At 48.1% G+C, this 22,568-nt stretch overlaps 1 protein-coding gene across 1 annotated transcript in view; it reads left to right on the top strand.

Annotated features, from left to right (window-relative positions):
* Positions 1-4,396: 4,396 nt before the first annotated feature.
* LOC119363554 (ranBP2-type zinc finger protein At1g67325-like) overlaps positions 4,397-22,568 on the top strand; it is a 106,931-nt gene continuing 88,759 nt past the window's right edge. The window contains exon 1 of the mRNA XM_037628931.1: positions 4,397-4,443. Within this exon, the coding sequence (XP_037484828.1) occupies positions 4,398-4,443 (46 nt within the window). The 5' untranslated portion in view covers position 4,397. The remainder of the gene's footprint in view (positions 4,444-22,568) is intronic.

The raw sequence follows: 22,568 nt of genomic DNA, 5'->3' as shown, positions 1-22,568 counted from the left end.
AAGTGCTAAGCTAACGGAATGGGTAAGTCAATCACATCATTCTCCTAATGATGTGATCTCGTTTAATCAAATAACAACTCATGTCTATGGCTAGAAAACTTAACCATCTTTGATTCACGAGCTAGTCAAGTAGAGGCATACTAGTGACACTATATTTGTCTATGTATTCACACATGTATTATGTTTCCGGTTAATACAATTCTAGCATGAATAATAAATATTTATCATGAAATAAGCAAATAAATAATAACTTTATTATTGCCTCTAGGGCATATTTCCTTCAAAAACATCCAAGGAGCCAACGAAAAACAATTTCCACCACCGTAACCTTCTGTATCCGCGAGATCCCATCTTGGAGCCTTTGCCGGCGCTCCGCCGGAGGGGGAATCGACCATGGAGGGCTTCTACATCAACACCATAGCCCCTCCGATGAGTTGTGAGTAGTTTACCACAGACCTTCCGGTCCATAGTTATTAGCTAGATGGCTTCTTCTCTCTTTTTGGATCTCAATACAATGTTCTCCCCCTCTCTTGTGGAGATCTATTCGATGTAAACTCTTTTTGCGGTGTGTTTGTCGAGATCCGATGAATGTGGGTTTACGATCAAGTTTATCTATGAGAAATATTTGAATGTTCTCTGAATTCTTTTATGTATGATTGAGTTATCTTTGCAAGTCTCTTCGAATTATCAGTTTGGTTTGGCCTACTAGATTGATCTTTCTTGCCATGGGAGAAGTGCTTAGCTTTGGGTTCAATCTTGCGGTGTCCTTACCCAGTGACAGCAGGGGTTGCAAGGCACGTATTGCATTGTTGCCATCGAGGATAAAAAGATGGGGTTTATATCATATTTCTTGGGTTTATCCCTCTACATCATGTCATCTTTCTTAATGCATTACTCTGTTCTTATGGACTTAGTACACTAGATGCATGCTAGATAGCGGTCGATGTTGGAGTAATAGTAGTAGATGCAGGCATGAGTCGGTCTACTTGTCACAGACGTGATGCCTATATACATGATCATGCCTAGATAATCTCATAATTATTCGCTTTTCTATCAATTGCTCGATAGTAATTTGTTCACCCACCGTAATACTTATGCAATCTTGAGAGAAGCCACTAGTGAAACCTATGGCCCTCGGGTCTATATTTTATCAAATAAGCTTCCGATCTACTTTTATTTGCATCTTTACTTTTCGCATCTATAATATAAAATACCAAAAATACAATTATATTATCATACTATCTCTATCAGATCTCACTTTCGCAAGTGGCTCTGAAGGGATTGACAACCCCTTTATTGCGTTGGTTGCGAGTTCTTTGTTTGTTTGTGTAGGTGCGTGGGACTTTTGAGGAGCCTCCTACTGGATTGATACCTTGGTTCTCAAAAACCGAGGGAAATACTTACGATACTATTGCTGCATCACCCTTTTCTCTTCAAGGAAAACCAACGCAAGCTCAAGACGTAGTAGACCCCGTGAAGGCTGTTCCGCGGTATGCTCCACCCTGGCACATTTGCTCTCAATGAACAAGACCCAGTTTGGGTCGTCCCACCCAAACCGGTTGGCACTGGATGAACATGACCCCATGGTGGCCGTAGGTCGTTCGCTCTCGTTGTTTCGGCCATCACACTCCAACCTATTAGTGATCGATTAACAAGACCCTGTTGCTGTGTACCCCCGCCGTCATGTGCAGTCGTTCGTTGCCTCAGCCCCGTTGTTGCGTATGTTGCCTCTCGATGTAAAGGAGCGCTGACCGTATGCGTGAGTATGTGTTGCGCGATTGTTCGAGGCCTCGGTCGTACGTATGTACAACATACTTGGTCGTATTTTTGTGGCATGGTTGTATGTATGTGTACATGATTAGACGGGACTTCATGATCTGCTACGCCCGGGGCCAAATTTCCTAGTACGACATGTGCCACACCTTACTCGGCCACAATCATCGTTGGAGAGAGACCAATATGTACGTATCATACTGGTCAAGGTTGAAAAAAGTCATAGGCGAACATTTAGGGGATAAGGTTGGATGAATGGCTCCCGTATCATTGTTCAAAGACTAGTCCCTATCGATCCAAGGACGAATATAGTATCCGATTTGGGGTCTGTATTGGAGATGCCCTTAGTCACACACACATGAAGAAGATGGTTTTTGATATGGAACTATCGTGAGTTGAAGAGAAGATTCTTATTGAAACATATTTTCTGTCCACTCTAAAATTGAGTAGTAGGACTTCTAAGATGCCCATGTACTCGAAATGGTTGTGGTGACTTTATCAATTTTAAAATATTGTGTCCATAGTGTGTGTTTGTATGGGTAAGGGCTCCTTTGATTCAAAAGAAATTTATAGGACCTTTTTGAGGATTTGGACCCTTAAGAATTTTTTCTGTGATGGCCATTCGATTTGTAGAATTGGAATCCTTAAGGTTTCTTCTTAGGATCCATTTGTACTACATTTTGAAGTAAAATTTCCATCCACTCAAATCTCTTTGTAGGATTTCTTTGTCTTCCCTATGCTATCAAATATTCTCTCAAATATTGTTTTCAAGTGCATATGCTTGAAGGCATATGCTTATCTGCATTTATATGAGTAGGAAAATAATGCAAAAAGATTACAAATACAAATAAACTAAAGGGATACAGATGAAGTAACTGCCTGAGCCAACTTGCAAAGAAGACAAAATAAGAAAAGAAAAGCAAAGAAAACATAGGTCTTCTTCTCAACCATGGATATGACCACACGTTGACGACCTCCACCACCTGCTACTCCAACAGAGGAGGAGTATAACGTCGACGACCTCAAATCTCGAAACGGGAGAAGCCCCTTGCATTGAAGCTTTGGCGAGCCACAATAGCCACCTACTCAAAAAGCAAGATTTGAGACCTTTAGGCGCAACAGCCGGAGGCAATTTCCCGAGCGGAAACACTCCTCAAGCCTCTCCAGCTTCAGATCTGGGCATGGAGCCACGCCATGTTGGCCGAGACGACCAGATCTATCCGCCGTGCATCCAAGTCCCACGCAGTCACCTTTAACATCCCTCAAGAGGGAGGTGCCGTCATCACCGCAGGATGTAGAAACAACGGACGCCCATCCCCAAACTCCACAACCAGGGCACCGAGTAGCTGGAGAACCAGAACCCGTGCACCTCGTCCCCGCTGATCTGCCAACGACGCCGGAGTTGACGCCGCTCACGTGAGGAGAGGACTGGAGGGACTTATTCTTGAACGGCAGCGCTGCCCTCGCCTCACCACTACCGCCAAGAACCAGAATTCTAGAAAATCCTAGAACTATACAACCCAGCCAGGCAGAGATCTGGGTTCCTCGACTCCTCCCCTAGCTACAAGACGCATGGAGACAAGAGGGAACCGCGGCCTCGCCGGCAGGAGCCACCAGCCTCTACTTTGCCCCCTGTTGTTTTTTCTGGAGAGAGAAGGAGAGGGTTTGAGAGAGCGTAAATATACTCTCAAATCTTGTTGGATACTCCCTCCGTAAAGAAATATAAGAGTGTTTAGATCACTGAAATAGTGATCTAAACACTCTTATATTTGTTTACAGAGGGAGTACTATAGAACATGCCATTCTATTTCTGCATTTTGAGAATCATGCGAATCAAAAGACTCCTGGTGTGCACGTATGTGAGGATCCGTGAATGTACTACTATGATAAAAAAGTTGAAGTGGCTGGCCATGCCTGCATATTCTTCGTTCCACGGTTCCGCGCCGCTCCAACGTGACAGCCCAAACACGGAGAGCCCGACGCCATTTCAGGTCCCGCAGAACCACCAGGTGGTAGCAACATAAGCATGGTTAATAGTATAGCCAGTTGTTAGCTATATGATCTTGCCATGTCATCTATAGTCAAGCTTATAGCCGGCAAGTACAATAGTTGCATGTAAATATGTACTACTTTTTTGATACGTGGCCCATCTCCCTCTCTCACAAAATGCTAGAAGCACATGCTGCAGCTGGCTGTTAATTGTTAATCAGTAGCCCGCTTCCCTTCTCTCTCCTCCTCTCTCTTCTCCAACTCATCCAAAGATCAAAATATAAAAGGCCTATTGTACTTGCTCTAAATAAAATTCGCCGCACCACGCTGCCCAGCGAATCCACAGCTCATAATAATTCATGCCTGCCAAAAATAAATAAATAATTTCGCTCGCCTGTGCAGCCCCCTCCCCCTTCTCTCGCCTGTGCAGTCTCCTCCCCCCTTCGCTCGCTGCCATTCTTCTCTCCCCTCCACCCGCCGCCGCCACTAAAATTCTCCGCCCCATCCGATGGCTTCTGCTAGGGTACGCGCTGCTTCAGTTGCATTCGATCCCGCTCCGTTTAGGTTCTGGTGTCGGTTCGATTCTAGATGCCTTGCTTATGATGATTTGCTACTAGTTTGGTGTTTTCCAGCAGATGAAGGACCGTGGAGCGTTCGGGACCAAGAGGTCGCGCAATGACGGTTAGACAAACTCCTGATCTATGTTGCAGCTTGTTATTATTACCTGTCTTTTCGCTTGGGTTGCGTTAATTAGGAAACCGGGGATCTCCCTCCCGGGGTAGGGTTTGGTTAAGAGGAAATTATTTCTGTGTATTATGGGAGTGTATTAATAACGGTTTTGCGAAAACACATCTAGATGTACCCTAAGTAAAGTATTGCACATCTAAGTCCCATGTCATTGATTTTACATGGAGATTCGTGCGGATGTTTTTCTTTCTTTTTCGTTTTTCATTTCATATAGATGGGATAGAATGCCGAGCTTGTATCCTTGAGGGTTTTTTTTTTCTGGAAATGATAAATTTCGGACGTTCGGATTTTAAGCATGGCAACGCGAACGTTTTTATGACAAATTTAATTCACGCGAGGTTGGCAAACATGACAATTTTCTGACAAAAAATGAACTGGGACAAAGTTGCCATGTCTTAACAACTAAAGTTGCCATGAAAAAATGTTCGGAAAGAAATGCTTAAAATCCGAACGTTCGGGATTTATCAGGGTCTTTTTTTTAATTGTACTACATGAATGAATGGATTGTAGGGCTGTCCTCCATTGTTTTATTGTCTGTATGCATAACTTTGTTTCTTGCGACTGGTTGTCCACCTGTAGAGAAATTTTGAGGCTACCCGTTTCTGATCCACCTCCCCCTCCGCTGGTAGTCTAATCTGAATACAATTTTTTTAAGACTAGCAAAAGTGTCAGTGCGTTGCAACGGGAGAAAAAACACTCATATTTTTAATAAAAGAGCACAACTGCAAAATGTGAGAATCGAGCGGCACATATGTGGTAGAAATATAAGAACTTACGAGTATTCTCAACAGTGGTCATATCCCACGAGTCACGCGGGACGATAGACGACACAGCTAGTGCGAACTAGTGATACTACCACTAACTCAGACCGATCCGTAGTAGTCCTCGTAGAAGTCACCTCCATAGCCTGGAAGCTCAACATGATCATCTGGAAACAGACGATCTCGCGGAGCTTGTGGACCATAGGGGCTAGGATGAGGCCTTGGACCAACAGACGGTGGCCTGCGGGGACCGCGAGGTGGGGTGATGCCTCCTACATCACGCCAAACCATCACGCCTGGCAGAGCAGATCTCACAGGATAGAGATCGCGCATATCTGAGAATCCAGGTTGCACCGCCGGTGCAAACCGAGTCAAAGTGGCCCAGTGGTCAGCACGGGTATTGAAGAGCTCTAACCTCAAGGCCCGATTTTCACGGTCCTTATCCTCGAGCATCTCAGCAGTGGTGCGAGTCCGTGAATCCTCCTGAGTGGGGTCAGCATAAATAGCCTGGAGATACCCTTGTGCTCCCGGAAGTGATCCTGGCATATACCGGAAATCAGAGTCCCGAAATAGACCAGATCTGACTCGCATAATGGTCATCATAGAGTAGGCGGCGTCCTGCACAGCCATCTCAATGGTAACCCCGAGTCCATAAGAGCAGTGAAGAGGCTCGGTGGATCCAGGATAAGATGGAAATATCCTGACAGTGCAGAGATACTGGCTTTGATTAAAGTCTCGGAATTGCTCTTCGACCGTGTACTCAGGATACCAGCGGTATCCAGCCTCAGTCATTACCCTGACCAACTTGGCAGTATGGCCGGGTACAGCTAGGCATCGAGTCAGGCGAACCACTTGATTGAGGTCGCGAGTGGCCATCTGAAAGCACAATCATAATGCAAAGGCATTAGAATTTCTAGCAAAATTTCGGCAGCATAACAGCTGTAAATGCTCAAGAAGGATTTGAGACATTTGACAAAGGATTTCGTACACCCTCAACATCATCATATCAAAGTTCTGAATCCATTCTAACAACATAATGTGGTAGTAGAACTGAACTAGGCTTGTATCCATCAAACTTATAAGGTACTACTGATTAGTAACACGTGATCCTGATAGAGAAAACAGATCCTAATTCCTTAACCCCCGGTAGAAGAATGGACTGACTCAGATCAGAATGTCATAAGATAAAGGAGTAAAAAGAGCCTTACGTTCCAACCCACAAACAATTCCCCTACATATAACTAAAGAATTTCTAGACTCAACATCGACCAGTTTGGCTTGGAGAACCTACAGGCAGTCCAGCTCTGATGCCAACGCTGTCAGGACCCCGACTCGATGTCACATCGATCTAGCCGGTAACACCTCATATCACTTTGCGGCCTCACGCACGGTATCCCCACGGGTGTCGCCTTACCTCTGCCCGGGACCGTTTGCGCCTTTTGGCTCACGTATATGATGGTGTCGCTAGCATCCATATGATAAAGAGCCCGGGCTGACATGACTAGTCGTAAACCCAAAGTGGCACAGACTTACAGGGACAGGCATCCATGACCCAGCTTCGAACGTGTCGGTCATCAGCAAGTGGGTCCGGGCTGTAGCACTGGGCTAGCAGGACTCCGGTAAACCGGGTTGTAGCGGGCTAACAGGACTCCGGTACTCAAAGCGTGACATTTCCCCGAAGGGACAGACACAGGAACGAAGAGGGACACATGCCGGCCAGCCTAAGTGTTCCAGAGCAGTAGCAAGCTACCATGGCTCAGCGGTAACACTAGGAGACATTTCCCGGTAAGAGAGGCTACTAAAGATAAACAACTAGATAGTCAGATCCCACACATACCAAGCATTTCAATCATACACACAATATGCTCGATATGTGCAAATACAACGAAGCATCACAACATGACTCTACGACACAAGTACTTTATTTAAGGCTCAGGGAGCCATACATAATATACACAAAGGTACGGGTCTCACGACCCAACATACAAGTCATACAGTCATACAAACCAGCAGCGGAAGTAACTTGTCTGAGTACAGACAACTAGTAAAATAAAAGAGGCTTGGAAAGCCTAACTATACTACGTGGTCCTTCACAAGCTCAGGGTCACCACCTGGGTCTTTAGCCTACTCGTTGATGTCAACGTCTACATATAACCCATCAGAAGGGGTTGCAGCGTCTTCTGTAAAAATGTAGATTATAGCAACATGAGTACAAAGGTACTCAGCAAGACTTACATCAGATCCTACATACATGCATGTTATCAAGAAGGGTTGGTGGAGTTATTGCAGCAAGCCAGCTTTGACCCTTGGCTAGACTATCCTACGATACTCCAACTTGAAATGGTTTTGCGCACACGAGTCCACTACTCACCAATTCAATACACTAGCGAGGATCCACCTCCGTCTTCCTACGGAAGAGCCATCCTCGGCACTCACACTTATCTTGAGGCTTTTAACAGTTTCCATTTACTTGTCTATGAACTGTATAGGCAACCAAGTAGTCCTTCACCGCGGACGCGGCTATTCGAATAGATCATGTTAACCCTGCAGGGGTGTACTTCTTCATACACGCTCTCACCACTTACCGTCGTTTACACGACATGTACTCGGCAACCTTCAAGCGGAAGCCCAACGTGGGTGTCGGCCACGACCTACCTAATCACCTAAGCCTCCAGTCCAGGTTTATCGCCTATCCAGGTTCCATCCGCAGGGAGTCCGGCCGAGGTTTCCCATACGGCCCCGAACGATGTGAACAGGGTTCCCGAGATACCTAACGGGTATTCGGTACACCGTGCCACGTACCTACCGCATCACAGCCCACCCCTACGGTCAGCGCTGTCCACGGCCTCCAGTAGGCTACAAACACCAGAAACTACTTGCAACTCCTGGACGGAGAACTAGGGTGAATAAGAAGCCGAGAGGGTCCATTGGTTTCGGGCCCAATGCATGGTAGTAGCTGATTCTTAAATCACACATACCGATCTCAGTGCTTAAGGTCGGCTTCAATGAAACAACCCACCATGTACTCCTACATGGCCTCTCATCGATACCTTTACCAAATCGTGTTCACCACACCACTCTCATTACCGACATAAACATTTCACTCTAGCCCATCACCCAGATGAACCAGACCTGACACGACTCTAAGCATAGCAGGCATAGCAAGGTAGGAACAACACATACATATGGCTCAATCAACTCCTACACATGCTAGTGGGTTTCATCTAGTTACTGTGGCAATGACAGGTCATGCAGAGGAAATGGGTTCAACTACCGTAGCACACAGCAGTTTGAAACGCGTTGTCTTAATGCAGTAAAAGAGAGCAGGAGCGAGAACATGGGATTGTATCGATATGATCAAATGGTTGGTTGCTTGCCTGATGGTTCGATGCACTGATACGGTTCTTCGTTAGGGTAATCACGGTACTCCTCGGAGGCAGAGCCTGTCGCAAAGGACACCGATACACAACCATCACCAAACAATGTGCAACAATATGATGCATGCATGAAACATGGCAATATGAGTGTGTTGGGCTAATGCAACTAAAACCAGAAGGGTTTGAACAAATTTGAATCAAGGATTCAAATTTCAAATTCAAATATGGCCTTTTAAAGTGCTTTTCCTTGTTCTGCTTGAAACATCAATTTAACTTGTTTGATCATGCATGAAAATAGTACAGATGGATAGATTGGATTTTTCTGATCATTTTTCATATATAATTTGTCCAATTTGGAGTTACAGAATAAAAGTTATGAATTTTTGAAGTTTAAATAATATTCTGGAATTTCCTGATTTAATTTAAATCCAGAAATATAATTATTGCGCCAGCATGACGTCAGCATGACGTCAGTGGTCAACTGCGGCTGGCTGAGGTCAAACCTGACGTGTGGGGCCCACACGTCAGTGACAGGGGAGTTAAACAGAGTTAAATTAATCCTAATTACTAATTAGTGGCGCTGGGGCCCACTAGTCAGTGTCAGGGGGTTAACTAACAGTGGTTAGCGCTAATCCTAATTAGCTACAGGGCTGGGCCCACCTGTCAGGGACTCAGGGGGGGTTCCTGCCGTGGTCAAAGTGGGTCAGACCCACCGGCGACGTGACGCCGGCGAGGCCCGAGACGGCGGCGCGATGCGGGATCGCGCTACAGGGCACGGGCGAGGCCGTTCTTGGGCTCGTTGGAGAGCTCTTGCTCCCGTGCGTCGAACGGTGGTGGTGGCCGGGCCTGAGGTGGCCGGAGTCGACGGCGGCGAGCTCGGCTGCGGCCGCCGGAGTTCGGTCGTGCACGGAAACGGGGTTGGAGCTCGAAGGCGAGCGAAGCGAGGCGCTAGGGATGCTCTATGGAGCCTTACGAACTCGTTGGACTCGCCGGGGTGACCAAATGGTCACCGGAGCTGCGTCGACGGCGAGCTCGGCGACGGCGGAGGTTCGGCCGTGGTGGGGAGGAGGCTGCGGTGAGGGAACGAGGGGGAGAAGAGGGGTAAACCGTGGCGTAGCTCACCGCGGTTGCAGTGGGCGTCGAAGCGGGCTCGGGGACGCGCTGGAGACGGCGAATCGACGGCGACGGTGGTCGGAGCCCGAGGAGGGGAACGGCGACGTGGCGGCGATGCAGGGCTTCCGGAGACCCGTGGAGCGGTGGGGAGGAAGAGGAGGTCGAGGCGGAGCCGCTGAGCTAGTCGGGGGAGCGAGGGGTGGCCGGAGATGGCTGCTATGGCGAACGGCGGCGACGGTGGTGTTCGGCCGTGTGAGAGAGAGAGCGAGGGAGAGGAGGGGAGAGCCGAGGGAGAGTGAGAGAGAGCAGGGGGGAGGCGTGGCGTCGTCCAGGGCATCGAGGCGAGGAGGGGAGGGCAGGCAGGCAGGGAGAGAGGTGGCGTGGCGCGGTGGCGCGCGCGCGCGCCGGCCACACTCCCCTCCCTCTGTCGGGACGAAGACGACAGAGGAGGGAGGCGGGCTGGGCCGCCTGCTGGCTGGGCCGGCCAGCTGGCTGGGCTGCACAGGGAGGAGCCCACGTAAGTTTCTCCCTTTATTTATTTTTCTGTTTTCTAATTTCTGACATTTGTTTTGATTTAAATAATATATTAAATCATTTATTTAACTTATGCCAATTTTTTGCAGGAGCTAGATATATTATTCCAGAGCTCCTTTATAATTGGCATAATATTTGGACATATATTTATATATATAGAAATATATTTCCAAAGCAAATATTTATGCATTAATTCCAAATGCCCAAAATAAATGTCCATGAGCCACTAAAAATATTGGTTTGATTTTTATCTCTGTCCAATATTTTCAGAGATCAACATGAGCATTTTCTTGGACCCTTTTGGAGAAATTTTTATTTGGGTCATTTTCAAAATGATTCTGAGGGTTTCACAGATCCCCATTTCAAGTTTCTGATGAATGAGTAAACATGATGCAACACTCTAATGCATGACTAGCTAGGGTGTGACAACTCACCCCCACTCAAAAGAATCTCGTCCCGAGATTTGGGTTCCTCCGGGAAGAAGGCGGGATACTCAAGTCGAAGACGATCCTCCCTTTCCCAGGTTGCTTCATCCTCAGAATGGTGCGACCATTGTACTTTGAGGAACTTGATGTTCTGACGTCGGGTGATACGCTCGGCCTGATCGAGGATACGAATGGGGTACTCTCGATATGTAAGATTATCTTGGAGATCAATCGTTTCGTGGTCCACTCCACGGATAGGATCCGAGAAGCAACGCCTGAGTTGAGAAACGTGGAAGACATCGTGGACTCTGGAGAGGTGCGGAGGTAGTTCCAACTGGTAGGCAACTTCTCCTCGTTTGGTGAGAATGCGAAAAGGTCCAATGTAACGAGGAGCCAATTTGCCTTTGATACCGAAACGATGGGTTCCCTTCAGAGGGGTGACCCGAAGATAAGCCTTCTCGTCAACCTCGAAAGTCATAGCCTTATGTTTTCGGTCATATTGACTCTTTTGACGAGATTGGGCTGTTTTCAACTTTTCACAAACGATGCGAACTTGTTCTTCTGCTTCCTGAATCATATCCGGGCCAAAGAATTGTCTTTCCCCGGTCTCTGACCAGTTAAGGGGTGTTCGACACCGTCGTCCATAGAGAACTTCAAAAGGGGCTTTACCCAAGCTAGATTGATAGCTATTGTTGTAAGCGAATTCGGCAAATGGAAGGCTCTTTTCCCAGTCCATTCCGAATGAGATAACAGAGGCTCGAAGCATGTCTTCTAGAATCTGGTTGACGCGTTCCACTTGACCACTCGACTGAGGGTGGAAAGCGGTGCTAAAGGAGAGACGGGTTCCCATAGCATTTTGGAAACTTTCCCAAAATCGAGAGGTGAAAAGACTTCCTCGATCCGAGTTAATTTCCAAAGGAACACCATGGAGGGACACTATTCGGGAGATGTATAAGTCTGCCAGCTGACTAGCGGTTATACTCTCACGAACAGGTAGGAAATGGGCTACTTTGGAAAGACGATCGACCACGACGAAAATAGCATTATTCCCTCTCTTGGTCCTGGGAAAACCGGTAATGAAATCCATACCAATTTTATCCCATTTCCATTCAGGAATAGCTAAGGGTTGAAGGGTGCCAGCAGGCCGTTGGTGCTCTGCTTTTACACGACGACAGACGTCGCAATTTGCAATATACTGAGCAATTTCTCTCTTCATCCTAGTCCACCAGAACCTCTGGCGTAGGTCCTGATACATCTTAGTGCTACCGGGATGAATGGTGAGAGGAGATTCATGAGCTTCCTTAAGGATCAAACGCCTCAGGTTTCGCACTTTGGGAACCACTAGTCGATTCCCAAAGTATATGACCCCTTGATCATTAATAGAGAAGCAGTTCGCAGTTCCTTTCCGAATGTTTCTCTTGATGCGGGAGATTCCCGGATCTACCTTCTGTGCCTTGATAATCTGATCCGTAAGGGTGTGTTTTGCCACCAAGGTGGAAAGAAATCCTTGAGGAACAATGTGAAGGTTAAGCTTCCGGAATTCCTCATGGAGAAGCGGTTGACTTTGTTGTAACATCAGATTGTTACAATAAGATTTACGACTTAGCGCATCAGCCATGACGTTGGCTTTCCCTGGGGTGTAGGTTATCCCTAAATCGAAGTCTGTGATCAACTCAACCCAACGTCTTTGCCTGAGATTCAGATCCGGTTGGGTGAAAATGTACTTCAGACTTTGGTGATCAGTGAATATTTCGCAACGATTACCGAGAAGGTAATGTCGCCAGGTCTTAAGTGCATAGACTACGGCTGCAAGCTCTAGATCATGAGTAGGATAATTCTCCTCATGTGGGTGCAATTGCCGTGAAGCGTAAGCAATTACGTGTCGATCTTGCATGAGAATGCAACCTAGTCCTTGTCGCGAGGCGTCGCAGTAGATAACAAAGTCCTTGGAGAAGTCTGGCGGTACCAGTACGGGAGCAGAGGTCAGGCGTCTTTTCAGTTCCTGAAAGCTGTGCTCACATTGTGGAGTCCATTCGAACTTCTTATCTTTCTTGAGGAGTTCGGTTAGAGGTTTGGCAACTTTGGAGAAGTTCTCGACAAAGCGACGGCAATAGCTCGCTAAGCCTAGAAAACTCCGAACTTGCTTGACCGATTCAGGTGGAGTCCAATTAAGGACGGCTTGAACTCGCTCAGGGTTAACAGCAATACCTTTACCAGATATTACATGACCCAGATAGGTCACTTCTGGCAACCAGAATTCACATTTAGAAAATTTGGCATAAAGGCGATGCTCTCGAAGTTTCTGCAACACTAGCCTTAGATGTTCGGCATGTTCTTCCTCGTTCTTGGAGTAGATGAGTATATCATCGAGGTAAACCACGACGAATTTATCCAAATACTCCATGAAGATTGAGTTCATTAACCGAGAAAAGGTGGCTGGAGCGTTGGTTAATCCGAAGGACATGACGGTGTACTCGTATTGGCCATAACGAGTAACAAAGGCCGTTTTAGGAATGTCCCCGTTTCTGATTTTGATTTGATGGTAACCCAACCTCAAATCCATCTTGGAGAAGACTGAGGATCCAGCGAGCTGATCATACAGGTCGTTGATCCTGGGAAGTGGATATTTGTTCTTGATTGTGACCAAATTGACAGGTCGGTAATCTACAACCATCCGGTCCGTACCATCCTTCTTCTTGACGAATAGGACGGGGCAAGCCCACGGAGAAGAGCTAGGTCGGATGAAACCCTTTTTCAAGGACTCATCGAGTTGTTTCTTAAGCTCGGCAAGTTCTAGGGGTGCCATCTTATAAGGTCTTCTAGCAATCGGAACGGTTCCTGGAATGAGGTCTATTACAAACTCAACATCCCTGTCAGGTGGAACACCTGGAAATTCCTCTGGAAAGACATCCGGGAAGTCACGGACTACCGGAACGTCCTCAAGGTCTGGCAAGGGGCTGGCGTTAAGAGAATATAATTGTCGCTTGGCTATTCGGGTCAAGACATTGACTATCTTGCCTGAAGGGTGGGTGAGCTGAACAGTCCTAGAGAAGCAATCAATTTTGGCTCGATGAGCTGACATCCAGTCCATACCCAAAATGATATTAATATCTGAAGATTTAAGGGCTATCAAAGACGCGAGGAAAACAAGTCTGTCGACTTGGATTTCATTTCCATGGCTTACTCTAGAAGTTTGCCATTTGGATCCCGGAGTTTGAATTACCATAGAGGTTGGCATATCATCGAATGCGACGTTATGCAAACGAGCATAGTTTTCAGATATAAAAGAATGAGAGGCTCCTGTATCGAAAAGAACAGATGCCGGGTGGCAATTGACAAGAAGCGTACCGAGAACGACGTTGGGATCCTCTTGAGCTTCTTCGGCAGAGATACAGTTGACATGGCCACGTGAGGCGGTGACCGGCTTGGCGTGGAATATTTTTCCTGTCGGCTTGCCACGGCCAACAGCTTTAGCAGACTGGTTGGGGTTGGTCTGGGGACACTCACGCATATAGTGACCAGATTCCCCACACTTGAAACAAGTCACGGAACTGGTACGTGGAGGAGCATTGTTGGTTGGACCCCCAAAGGGCTTGGCCGGTGCAGACTGTTGAACGGGGCGAGGCGCCTGGAAGGATGGCCTTGGTGTGAACCTGGGTGGCAGGGCGGTGTTGGGTACCCACACGCGGCGCTTCTGAGGACCAGCACCGAATGAGGAACCCATGTCACGGCCATGCTTGCGTGTTGCGTCATAGTCAGTCTGACCAGTTTCAGCACTGATGGCTTTGTTGACAAGTTTCTGAAAAGTTGTGCACTCATGCAGACGGAGGTCACGGCGAAGCTCAGGACTAAGGCCCTTACGGAACCTTGCTTGCTTCTTGGCATCAGTAGACACTTCCTCAGTTGCATATCGTGCGAGATTACCAAACTCCCTGCTGTAGGCATCCACAAAAAGTCGGCCTTGGGTGAAACTGCAAAATTCTTCACGTTTACGGTCCATGAGACCCTCCGGAATGTGATGTTCACGGAAAGCCTCACTGAACTCAGCCCAAGTAGTGACATGGCCCGCCGGGCGCATAGCTCCATAATTCTCCCACCATAGACTGGCGGGGCCTTCAAGATGATATGCAGCAAAGGTGACCTTGTCAGCCTCCGCTACCAGCGCGGAACGCAGTTTGTGAGAGATACTGCGAAGCCAGTCATCAGCGTCGAGAGGCTCGACGGAGTGGTGGAACGTGGGTGGATGTAATTTGATGAAATCACTGAGTGACACCACGTTAGTCCTCTGATGGTGTGCTGTGTTATGTTCAATACGCTCCAACAAACGGTTGGTCTCCCGCTTGTTTCTCTCAGCTTCCATCATAACCTCGGCTAGTGAAGGAGGATGAGGCAGATTTGCATCCCTGGCTTCACTGCCTTCGGCCTGCTCTTGAGAAGCAGGGTTAGCGCGCGTGTTGACCATCCTAGGTAAACAAGACAATGATTTAGTCAGGATGATAAAATTCCGACATAGGGTAAAAATGTAAGGAATAACTCGAAATGCAAGATGATCATCCGTATGACATGGTAGATACAGAAACTGCTGCTTTATTCCATCGTCATACACACCATACAGGGTTTAGTACAAGACCAAACAAGTACTATTACGGTGAAAAGAGGATTACATCTCATCGGAGGCATTCCAAGCTCCTATACATTATTTTTCTACACCTCCGGAAGGAGTACAAACTAGGTCATATCCCACGAGTCACGCGGGACGATAGACGACACAGCTAGTGCGAACTAGTGATACTACCACTAACTCAGACCGATCCGTAGTAGTCCTCGTAGAAGTCACCTCCATAGCCTGGAAGCTCAACATGATCATCTGGAAACAGACGATCTCGCGGAGCTTGTGGACCATAGGGGCTAGGATGAGGCCTTGGACCAACAGACGGTGGCCTGCGGGGACCGCGAGGTGGGGTGATGCCTCCTACATCACGCCAAACCATCACGCCTGGCAGAGCAGATCTCACAGGATAGAGATCGCGCATATCTGAGAATCCAGGTTGCACCGCCGGTGCAAACCGAGTCAAAGTGGCCCAGTGGTCAGCACGGGTATTGAAGAGCTCTAACCTCAAGGCCCGATTTTCACGGTCCTTATCCTCGAGCATCTCAGCAGTGGTGCGAGTCCGTGAATCCTCCTGAGTGGGGTCAGCATAAATAGCCTGGAGATACCCTTGTGCTCCCGGAAGTGATCCTGGCATATACCGGAAATCAGAGTCCCGAAATAGACCAGATCTGACTCGCATAATGGTCATCATAGAGTAGGCGGCGTCCTGCACAGCCATCTCAATGGTAACCCCGAGTCCATAAGAGCAGTGAAGAGGCTCGGTGGATCCAGGATAAGATGGAAATATCCTGACAGTGCAGAGATACTGGCTTTGATTAAAGTCTCGGAATTGCTCTTCGACCGTGTACTCAGGATACCAGCGGTATCCAGCCTCAGTCATTACCCTGACCAACTTGGCAGTATGGCCGGGTACAGCTAGGCATCGAGTCAGGCGAACCACTTGATTGAGGTCGCGAGTGGCCATCTGAAAGCACAATCATAATGCAAAGGCATTAGAATTTCTAGCAAAATTTCGGCAGCATAACAGCTGTAAATGCTCAAGAAGGATTTGAGACATTTGACAAAGGATTTCGTACACCCTCAACATCATCATATCAAAGTTCTGAATCCATTCTAACAACATAATGTGGTAGTAGAACTGAACTAGGCTTGTATCCATCAAACTTATAAGGTACTACTGATTAGTAACACGTGATCCTGATAGAGAAAACAGATCCTAATTCCTTAACCCCCGGTAGAAGAATGGACTGACTCAGATCAGAATGTCATAAGATAAAGGAGTAAAAAGAGCCTTACGTTCCAACCCACAAACAATTCCCCTACATATAACTAAAGAATTTCTAGACTCAACATTGACCAGTTTGGCTTGGAGAACCTACAGGCAGTCCAGCTCTGATGCCAACGCTGTCAGGACCCCGACTCGATGTCACATCGATCTAGCCGGTAACACCTCATATCACTTTGCGGCCTCACGCACGGTATCCCCACGGGTGTCGCCTTACCTCTGCCCGGGACCGTTTGCGCCTTTTGGCTCACGTATATGATGGTGTCGCTAGCATCCATATGATAAAGAGCCCGGGCTGACATGACTAGTCGTAAACCCAAAGTGGCACAGACTTACAGGGACAGGCATCCATGACCCAGCTTCGAACGTGTCGGTCATCAGCAAGTGGGTCCGGGCTGTAGCACTGGGCTAGCAGGACTCCGGTAAACCGGGCTGTAGCGGGCTAACAGGACTCCGGTACTCAAAGCGTGACATTTCCCCGAAGGGACAGACACAGGAACGAAGAAGGACACATGCCGGCCAGCCTAGGTGTTCCAGAGCAGTAGCAAGCTACCATGGCTCAGCGGTAACACTAGGAGACATTTCCCGGTAAGAGAGGCTACTAAAGATAAACAACTAGATAGTCAGATCCCACACATACCAAGCATTTCAATCATACACACAATATGCTCAATATGTGTAAATACAACGAAGCATCACAACATGACTCTACGACACAAGTACTTTATTTAAGGCTCAGGGAGCCATACATAGCATACACAAAGGTACGGGTCTCACGACCCCACATTCAAAAGTCATACAGTCATACAAACCAGCAGCGGAAGTAACTTGTCTGAGTACAGACAACTAATAAAATAAAAGAGGCTTGGAAAGCCTAGCTATACTACGTGGTCCATCACAAGCTCAGGGTCACCACCTGGGTCTTTAGCCTACTCGTTGATGTCAACGTCTACATAGAACCCATCAGAAGGGGTTGCAGCGTCTTCTGTAAAAATGTAGATTATAGCAACATGAGTACAAAGGTACTCAGCAAGACTTACATCAGATCCTACATACATGCATAGTATCAAGAAGGGTTGGTGGAGTTATTGCAGCAAGCCAGCTTTGACTCTTGGCTAGACTATCCTACGAGACTCCAACTTGAAATGGTTTTGCGCACACGAGTCCACTACTCACCAATTCAATACACTACCGAGGATCCACCTCCGTCTTCCTACGGAAGAGCCATCCTCGGCACTCACACTTATCTTTAGGCTTTTAACAGTTTCCATTTACTTGTCTATGAACTGTATAGGCAACCAAGTAGTCCTTTACCGCGGACGCGGCTATTCGAATAGATCATGTTAACCCTGCAGGGGTGTACTTCTTCATACACGCTCTCACCACTTACCGTCGTTTACACGACATGTACTCGGCAACCTTCAAGCGGAAGCCCAACGTGGGTGTCGGCCACGACCTACCTAATCACCTAAGCCTTCAGTCCAGGTTTATCGCCTATTCAGGTTCCATCCGCAGGGAGTCCGGCCGAGGTTTCCCATACGGCCCCGAACGATGTGAACAGGGTTCCCGAGATACCTAACGGGTATTCGGTACACCGTGCCACGTACCTACCGCATCACAGCCCACCCCTACGGTCAGCGCTGTCCACGGCCTCCAGTAGGCTACAAACACCAGAAACTACTTGCAACTCCTGGACGGAGAACTAGGGTGAATAAGAAGCCGAGAGGGTCCATTGGTTTCGGGCCCAATGCATGGTAGTAGCTGATTCTTAAATCACACATACAGATCTCAGTGCTTAAGGTCGGCTTCAATGAAACAACCCACCATGTACTCCTACATGGCCTCTCATCGATACCTTTACCAAATCGTGTTCACCACACCACTCTCATTACCGACATAAACATTTCACTCTAGCCCATCACCCAGATGAACCAGACCTGACACGACTCTAAGCATAGCAGGCATAGCAAGGTAGGAACAACACATACATATGGCTCAAACAACTCCTACACATGCTAGTGGGTTTCATCTAGTTACTGTGGCAATGACAGGTCATGCAGAGGAAATGGGTTCAACTACCGTAGCACACAGAAGTTTGAAACGCGTTGTCTTAATGCAGTAAAAGAGAGCAGGAGCGAGAACATGGGGTTGTATCGATATGATCAAATGGTTGGTTGCTTGCCTGATGGTTCGATGCACTGATACGGTTCTTCGTTAGGGTAATCACGGTACTCCTCGGAGGCAGAACCTGTCGCAAAGGACATCGATACACAACCATCACCAAACAATGTGCAACAATATGATGCATGCATGAAACATGGCAATATGAGTGTGTTGGGCTAATGCAACTAAAACCAGAAGGGTTTGAACAAATTTGAATCAAGGATTCAAATTTCAAATTCAAATATGGCCTTTTAAAGTGCTTTTCCTTGTTCTGCTTGAAACATCAATTTAACTTGTTTGATCATGCATGAAAATAGTACAGATGGATAGATTGGATTTTTCTGATCATTTTTCATATATAATTTGTCCAATTTGGAGTTACAGAATAAAAGTTATGAATTTTTGAAGTTTAAATAATATTCTGGAATTTCCTGATTTAATTTAAATCCAGAAATATAATTATTGCGCCAGCATGACGTCAGCATGACGTCAGTGGTCAACTGCGGCTGGCTGAGGTCAAACCTGACGTGTGGGGCCCACACGTCAGTGACAGGGGAGTTAAACAGAGTTAAATTAATCCTAATTAGTAATTAGTGGCGCTGGGGCCCACTAGTCAGTGTCAGGGGGTTAACTAACAGTGGTTAGCGCTAATCCTAATTAGCTACAGGGCTGGGCCCACCTGTCAGGGACTCAGGGGGGTTCCTGCCGTGGTCAAAGTGGGTCAGACCCACCGGCGACGTGACGCCGGCGAGGCCCGAGACGGCGGCGCGATGCGGGATCGCGCTACAGGGCACGGGCGAGGCCGTTCTTGGGCTCGTTGGAGAGCTCTTGCTCCCGCGCGTCGAACGGTGGTGGTGGCCGGGCCTGAGGTGGCCGGAGTCGACGGCGGCGAGCTCGGCTGCGGCCGCCGGAGTTCGGTCGTGCACGGAAACGGGGTTGGAGCTCGAAGGCGAGCGAAGCGAGGCGCTAGGGATGCTCTATGGAGCCTTACGAACTCGTTGGACTCGCCGGGGTGACCAAATGGTCACCGGAGCTGCGTCGACGGCGAGCTCGGCGACGGCGGAGGTTCGGCCGTGGTGGGGAGGAGGCTGCGGTGAGGGAACGAGGGGGAGAAGAGGGGTAAACGGTGGCGTAGCTCACCGCGGTTGCAGTGGGCGTCGAAGCGGGCTCGGGGACGCGCTGGAGACGGCGAATCGACGGCGACGGTGGTCGGAGCCCGAGGAGGGGAACGGCGACGTGGCGGCGATGCAGGGCTTCCGGAGACCCGTGGAGCGGTGGGGAGGAAGAGGAGGTCGAGGCGGAGCCGCTGAGCTAGTCGGGGGAGCGAGGGGTGGCCGGAGATGGCTGCTATGGCGAACGGCGGCGACGGTGGTGTTCGGCCGTGTGAGAGAGAGAGCGAGGGAGAGGAGGGGAGAGCCGAGGGAGAGTGAGAGAGAGCAGGGGGGAGGCGTGGCATCGTCCAGGGCATCGAGGCGAGGAGGGGAGGGCAGGCAGGCAGGGAGAGAGGTGGCGTGGCGCGGTGGCGCGCGCGCGCGCCGGCCACACTCCCCTCCCTCTGTCGGGACGAAGACGACAGAGGAGGGAGGCGGGCTGGGCCGCCTGCTGGCTGGGCCGGCCAGCTGGCTGGGCTGCACAGGGAGGAGCCCAGGTAAGTTTCTCCCTTTATTTATTTTTCTGTTTTCTAATTTCTGACATTTGTTTTGATTTAAATAATATATTAAATCATTTATTTAACTTATGCCAATTTTTTGCAGGAGCTAGATATATTATTCCAGAGCTCCTTTATAATTGGCATAATATTTGGACATATATTTATATATATAGAAATATATTTCCAAAGCAAATATTTATGCATTAATTCCAAATGCCCAAAATAAATGTCCATGAGCCACTAAAAATATTGGTTTGATTTTTATCTCTGTCCAATATTTTCAGAGATCAACATGAGCATTTTCTTGGACCCTTTTGGAGAAATTTTTATTTGGGTCATTTTCAAAATGATTCTGAGGGTTTCACAGATCCCCATTTCAAGTTTCTGATGAATGAGTAAACATGATGCAACACTCTAATGCATGACTAGCTAGGGTGTGACACCACCCAAGTTCGAGTCCCGGCACGGACCCTTGATCTCCAACGTGGGACGGCTACATGCGGTACTCTAGTTCTGCACATAATACGGGCTCAAAAAAAGGGTCTGCACATATAACAAGCCCATCTACACCCGAGGCCACCTAAGTCCAATCCCTAGCGGGGCCACCCCCATGAGTTTTTCCTAACCTAGCTCACGAGGTGAAGAACTTAAAGAAAACTAGAAGAACGCCCGTGCGTTGCAACAGGGCCACATTAATTTTAAGAGTTCAATATCACGACATTGGCGATCTTTTTTACTATCAAATTCTCACACACACACTCTCCCCTCCCTCTTCCTCACTCTCTCTCCCTCTCTCTAACACACACACATAGCCTATTCTCCCCGCCAATAAGACTTACTCAATTGGCAATAATGTGTGGACTTCTGGTGAGCTTGACTGAACTAATGGATAGTGTGATATATTCCTCAATCATTTAACAATGAAATTTCAGAAATGGGAAGATTATGTAACACCTCAAGTCGTTAGCTACAGTGACCTTTCCCTAATGATGTCATGTCATCAGGCTTGCTAAGCCAAACTGCCACTTGATAAAAATCAAAGCCCCAATTCAAATTTAAAATAAAGTTAAGTAAATTATTTTGTCAAACAGTAAAACTAAAATGTTCACCATATTCTATAAATTCCACTGATCTTTGACATGTTGAGCCCAACATTATTTGACCTAAAAATTAAATCTTGTCAAATTAATAAGAGGTCCAACAGTAGTTAAAATAACCAATTAAATATAAACATAATTTTATGTATTTCCTTTCGGCCCCAAACTTTTTGTGCCACCTAAAAATATTGTGCTTGAATTGTGTGCATAGTTTCACAATTAACAAAATCCATTTAGTTGATATAAGAATAAATAGAAAACGGTGTTAAAAAGGAGAAACGGATTAGAATACATTAAAAACCAAAAGGACGATGAAAAGGGGGATTCCCCCTACCCCCGGGCCTTGCCACCGAACCGGCCCAGTGGTCCAGTCCCCGCACGGTCGTCTTCTCCTGTTCCCCGAGCCCGTCGCTACAGAGCCGGGCTCCCACCCGACCACCTTGCCGGCATCGAAGGGGAATGGATAAGGGTGACACCCTGCCTCCCCTGCCCCCATGGCCTCACTCCTCCTCGACGCCCCTCCCAGATCCACTTCTCCTCCTCGCTCACTCGATCCCGGTGATCTGGACAAAGTCAGATGCCACGGCCACCATGACCGACCCCGTCCACACGACCACTGCCCTCCCTGCTAGCTAGAAGCTTGTCGAGGAGCTCTGAATGCCTCCGCTACTTTGTCTGCGCCAACGACATCAAGTCCAGCACCCCTAGATCGACGTCGTTTCCGTCTTCCTCAACTTTCGGCCACCGCGACATTGTCGTTCGATCCGTGCCGCCCCGAGCTCCCCTGTCTTCCCCTAGGGTGCCATTGACACCGCCGTGATCTCCTCTTGCGTTTCCCCAGTTTCCCCTCTCGTTTGCTCTCGTTAAGTATTTCGTCGTGGCCGAGAACCGCTGTCCGCCATGGCCATTGCAGGGGTAGCCACTGAGCTCCTCGGATTGACCCCGTGGCACATGCCCGCTCCTATGCGCGCCCATGCCCGAGCCTTCAGCTCTTCTTCCACGCTCGCGGGGCCACTCCCTCTCTGGCTCTCCATGCCCACG

The sequence above is a fragment of the Triticum dicoccoides genome, chromosome 2B (genome assembly GCF_002162155.2).
Source record: "Triticum dicoccoides isolate Atlit2015 ecotype Zavitan chromosome 2B, WEW_v2.0, whole genome shotgun sequence".
NCBI lineage: Eukaryota > Viridiplantae > Streptophyta > Magnoliopsida > Poales > Poaceae > Triticum > Triticum dicoccoides.
The sequence above is the reverse complement of the archived record's forward strand: the minus strand, read 5'-3'. Positions and strand labels throughout refer to the sequence as shown.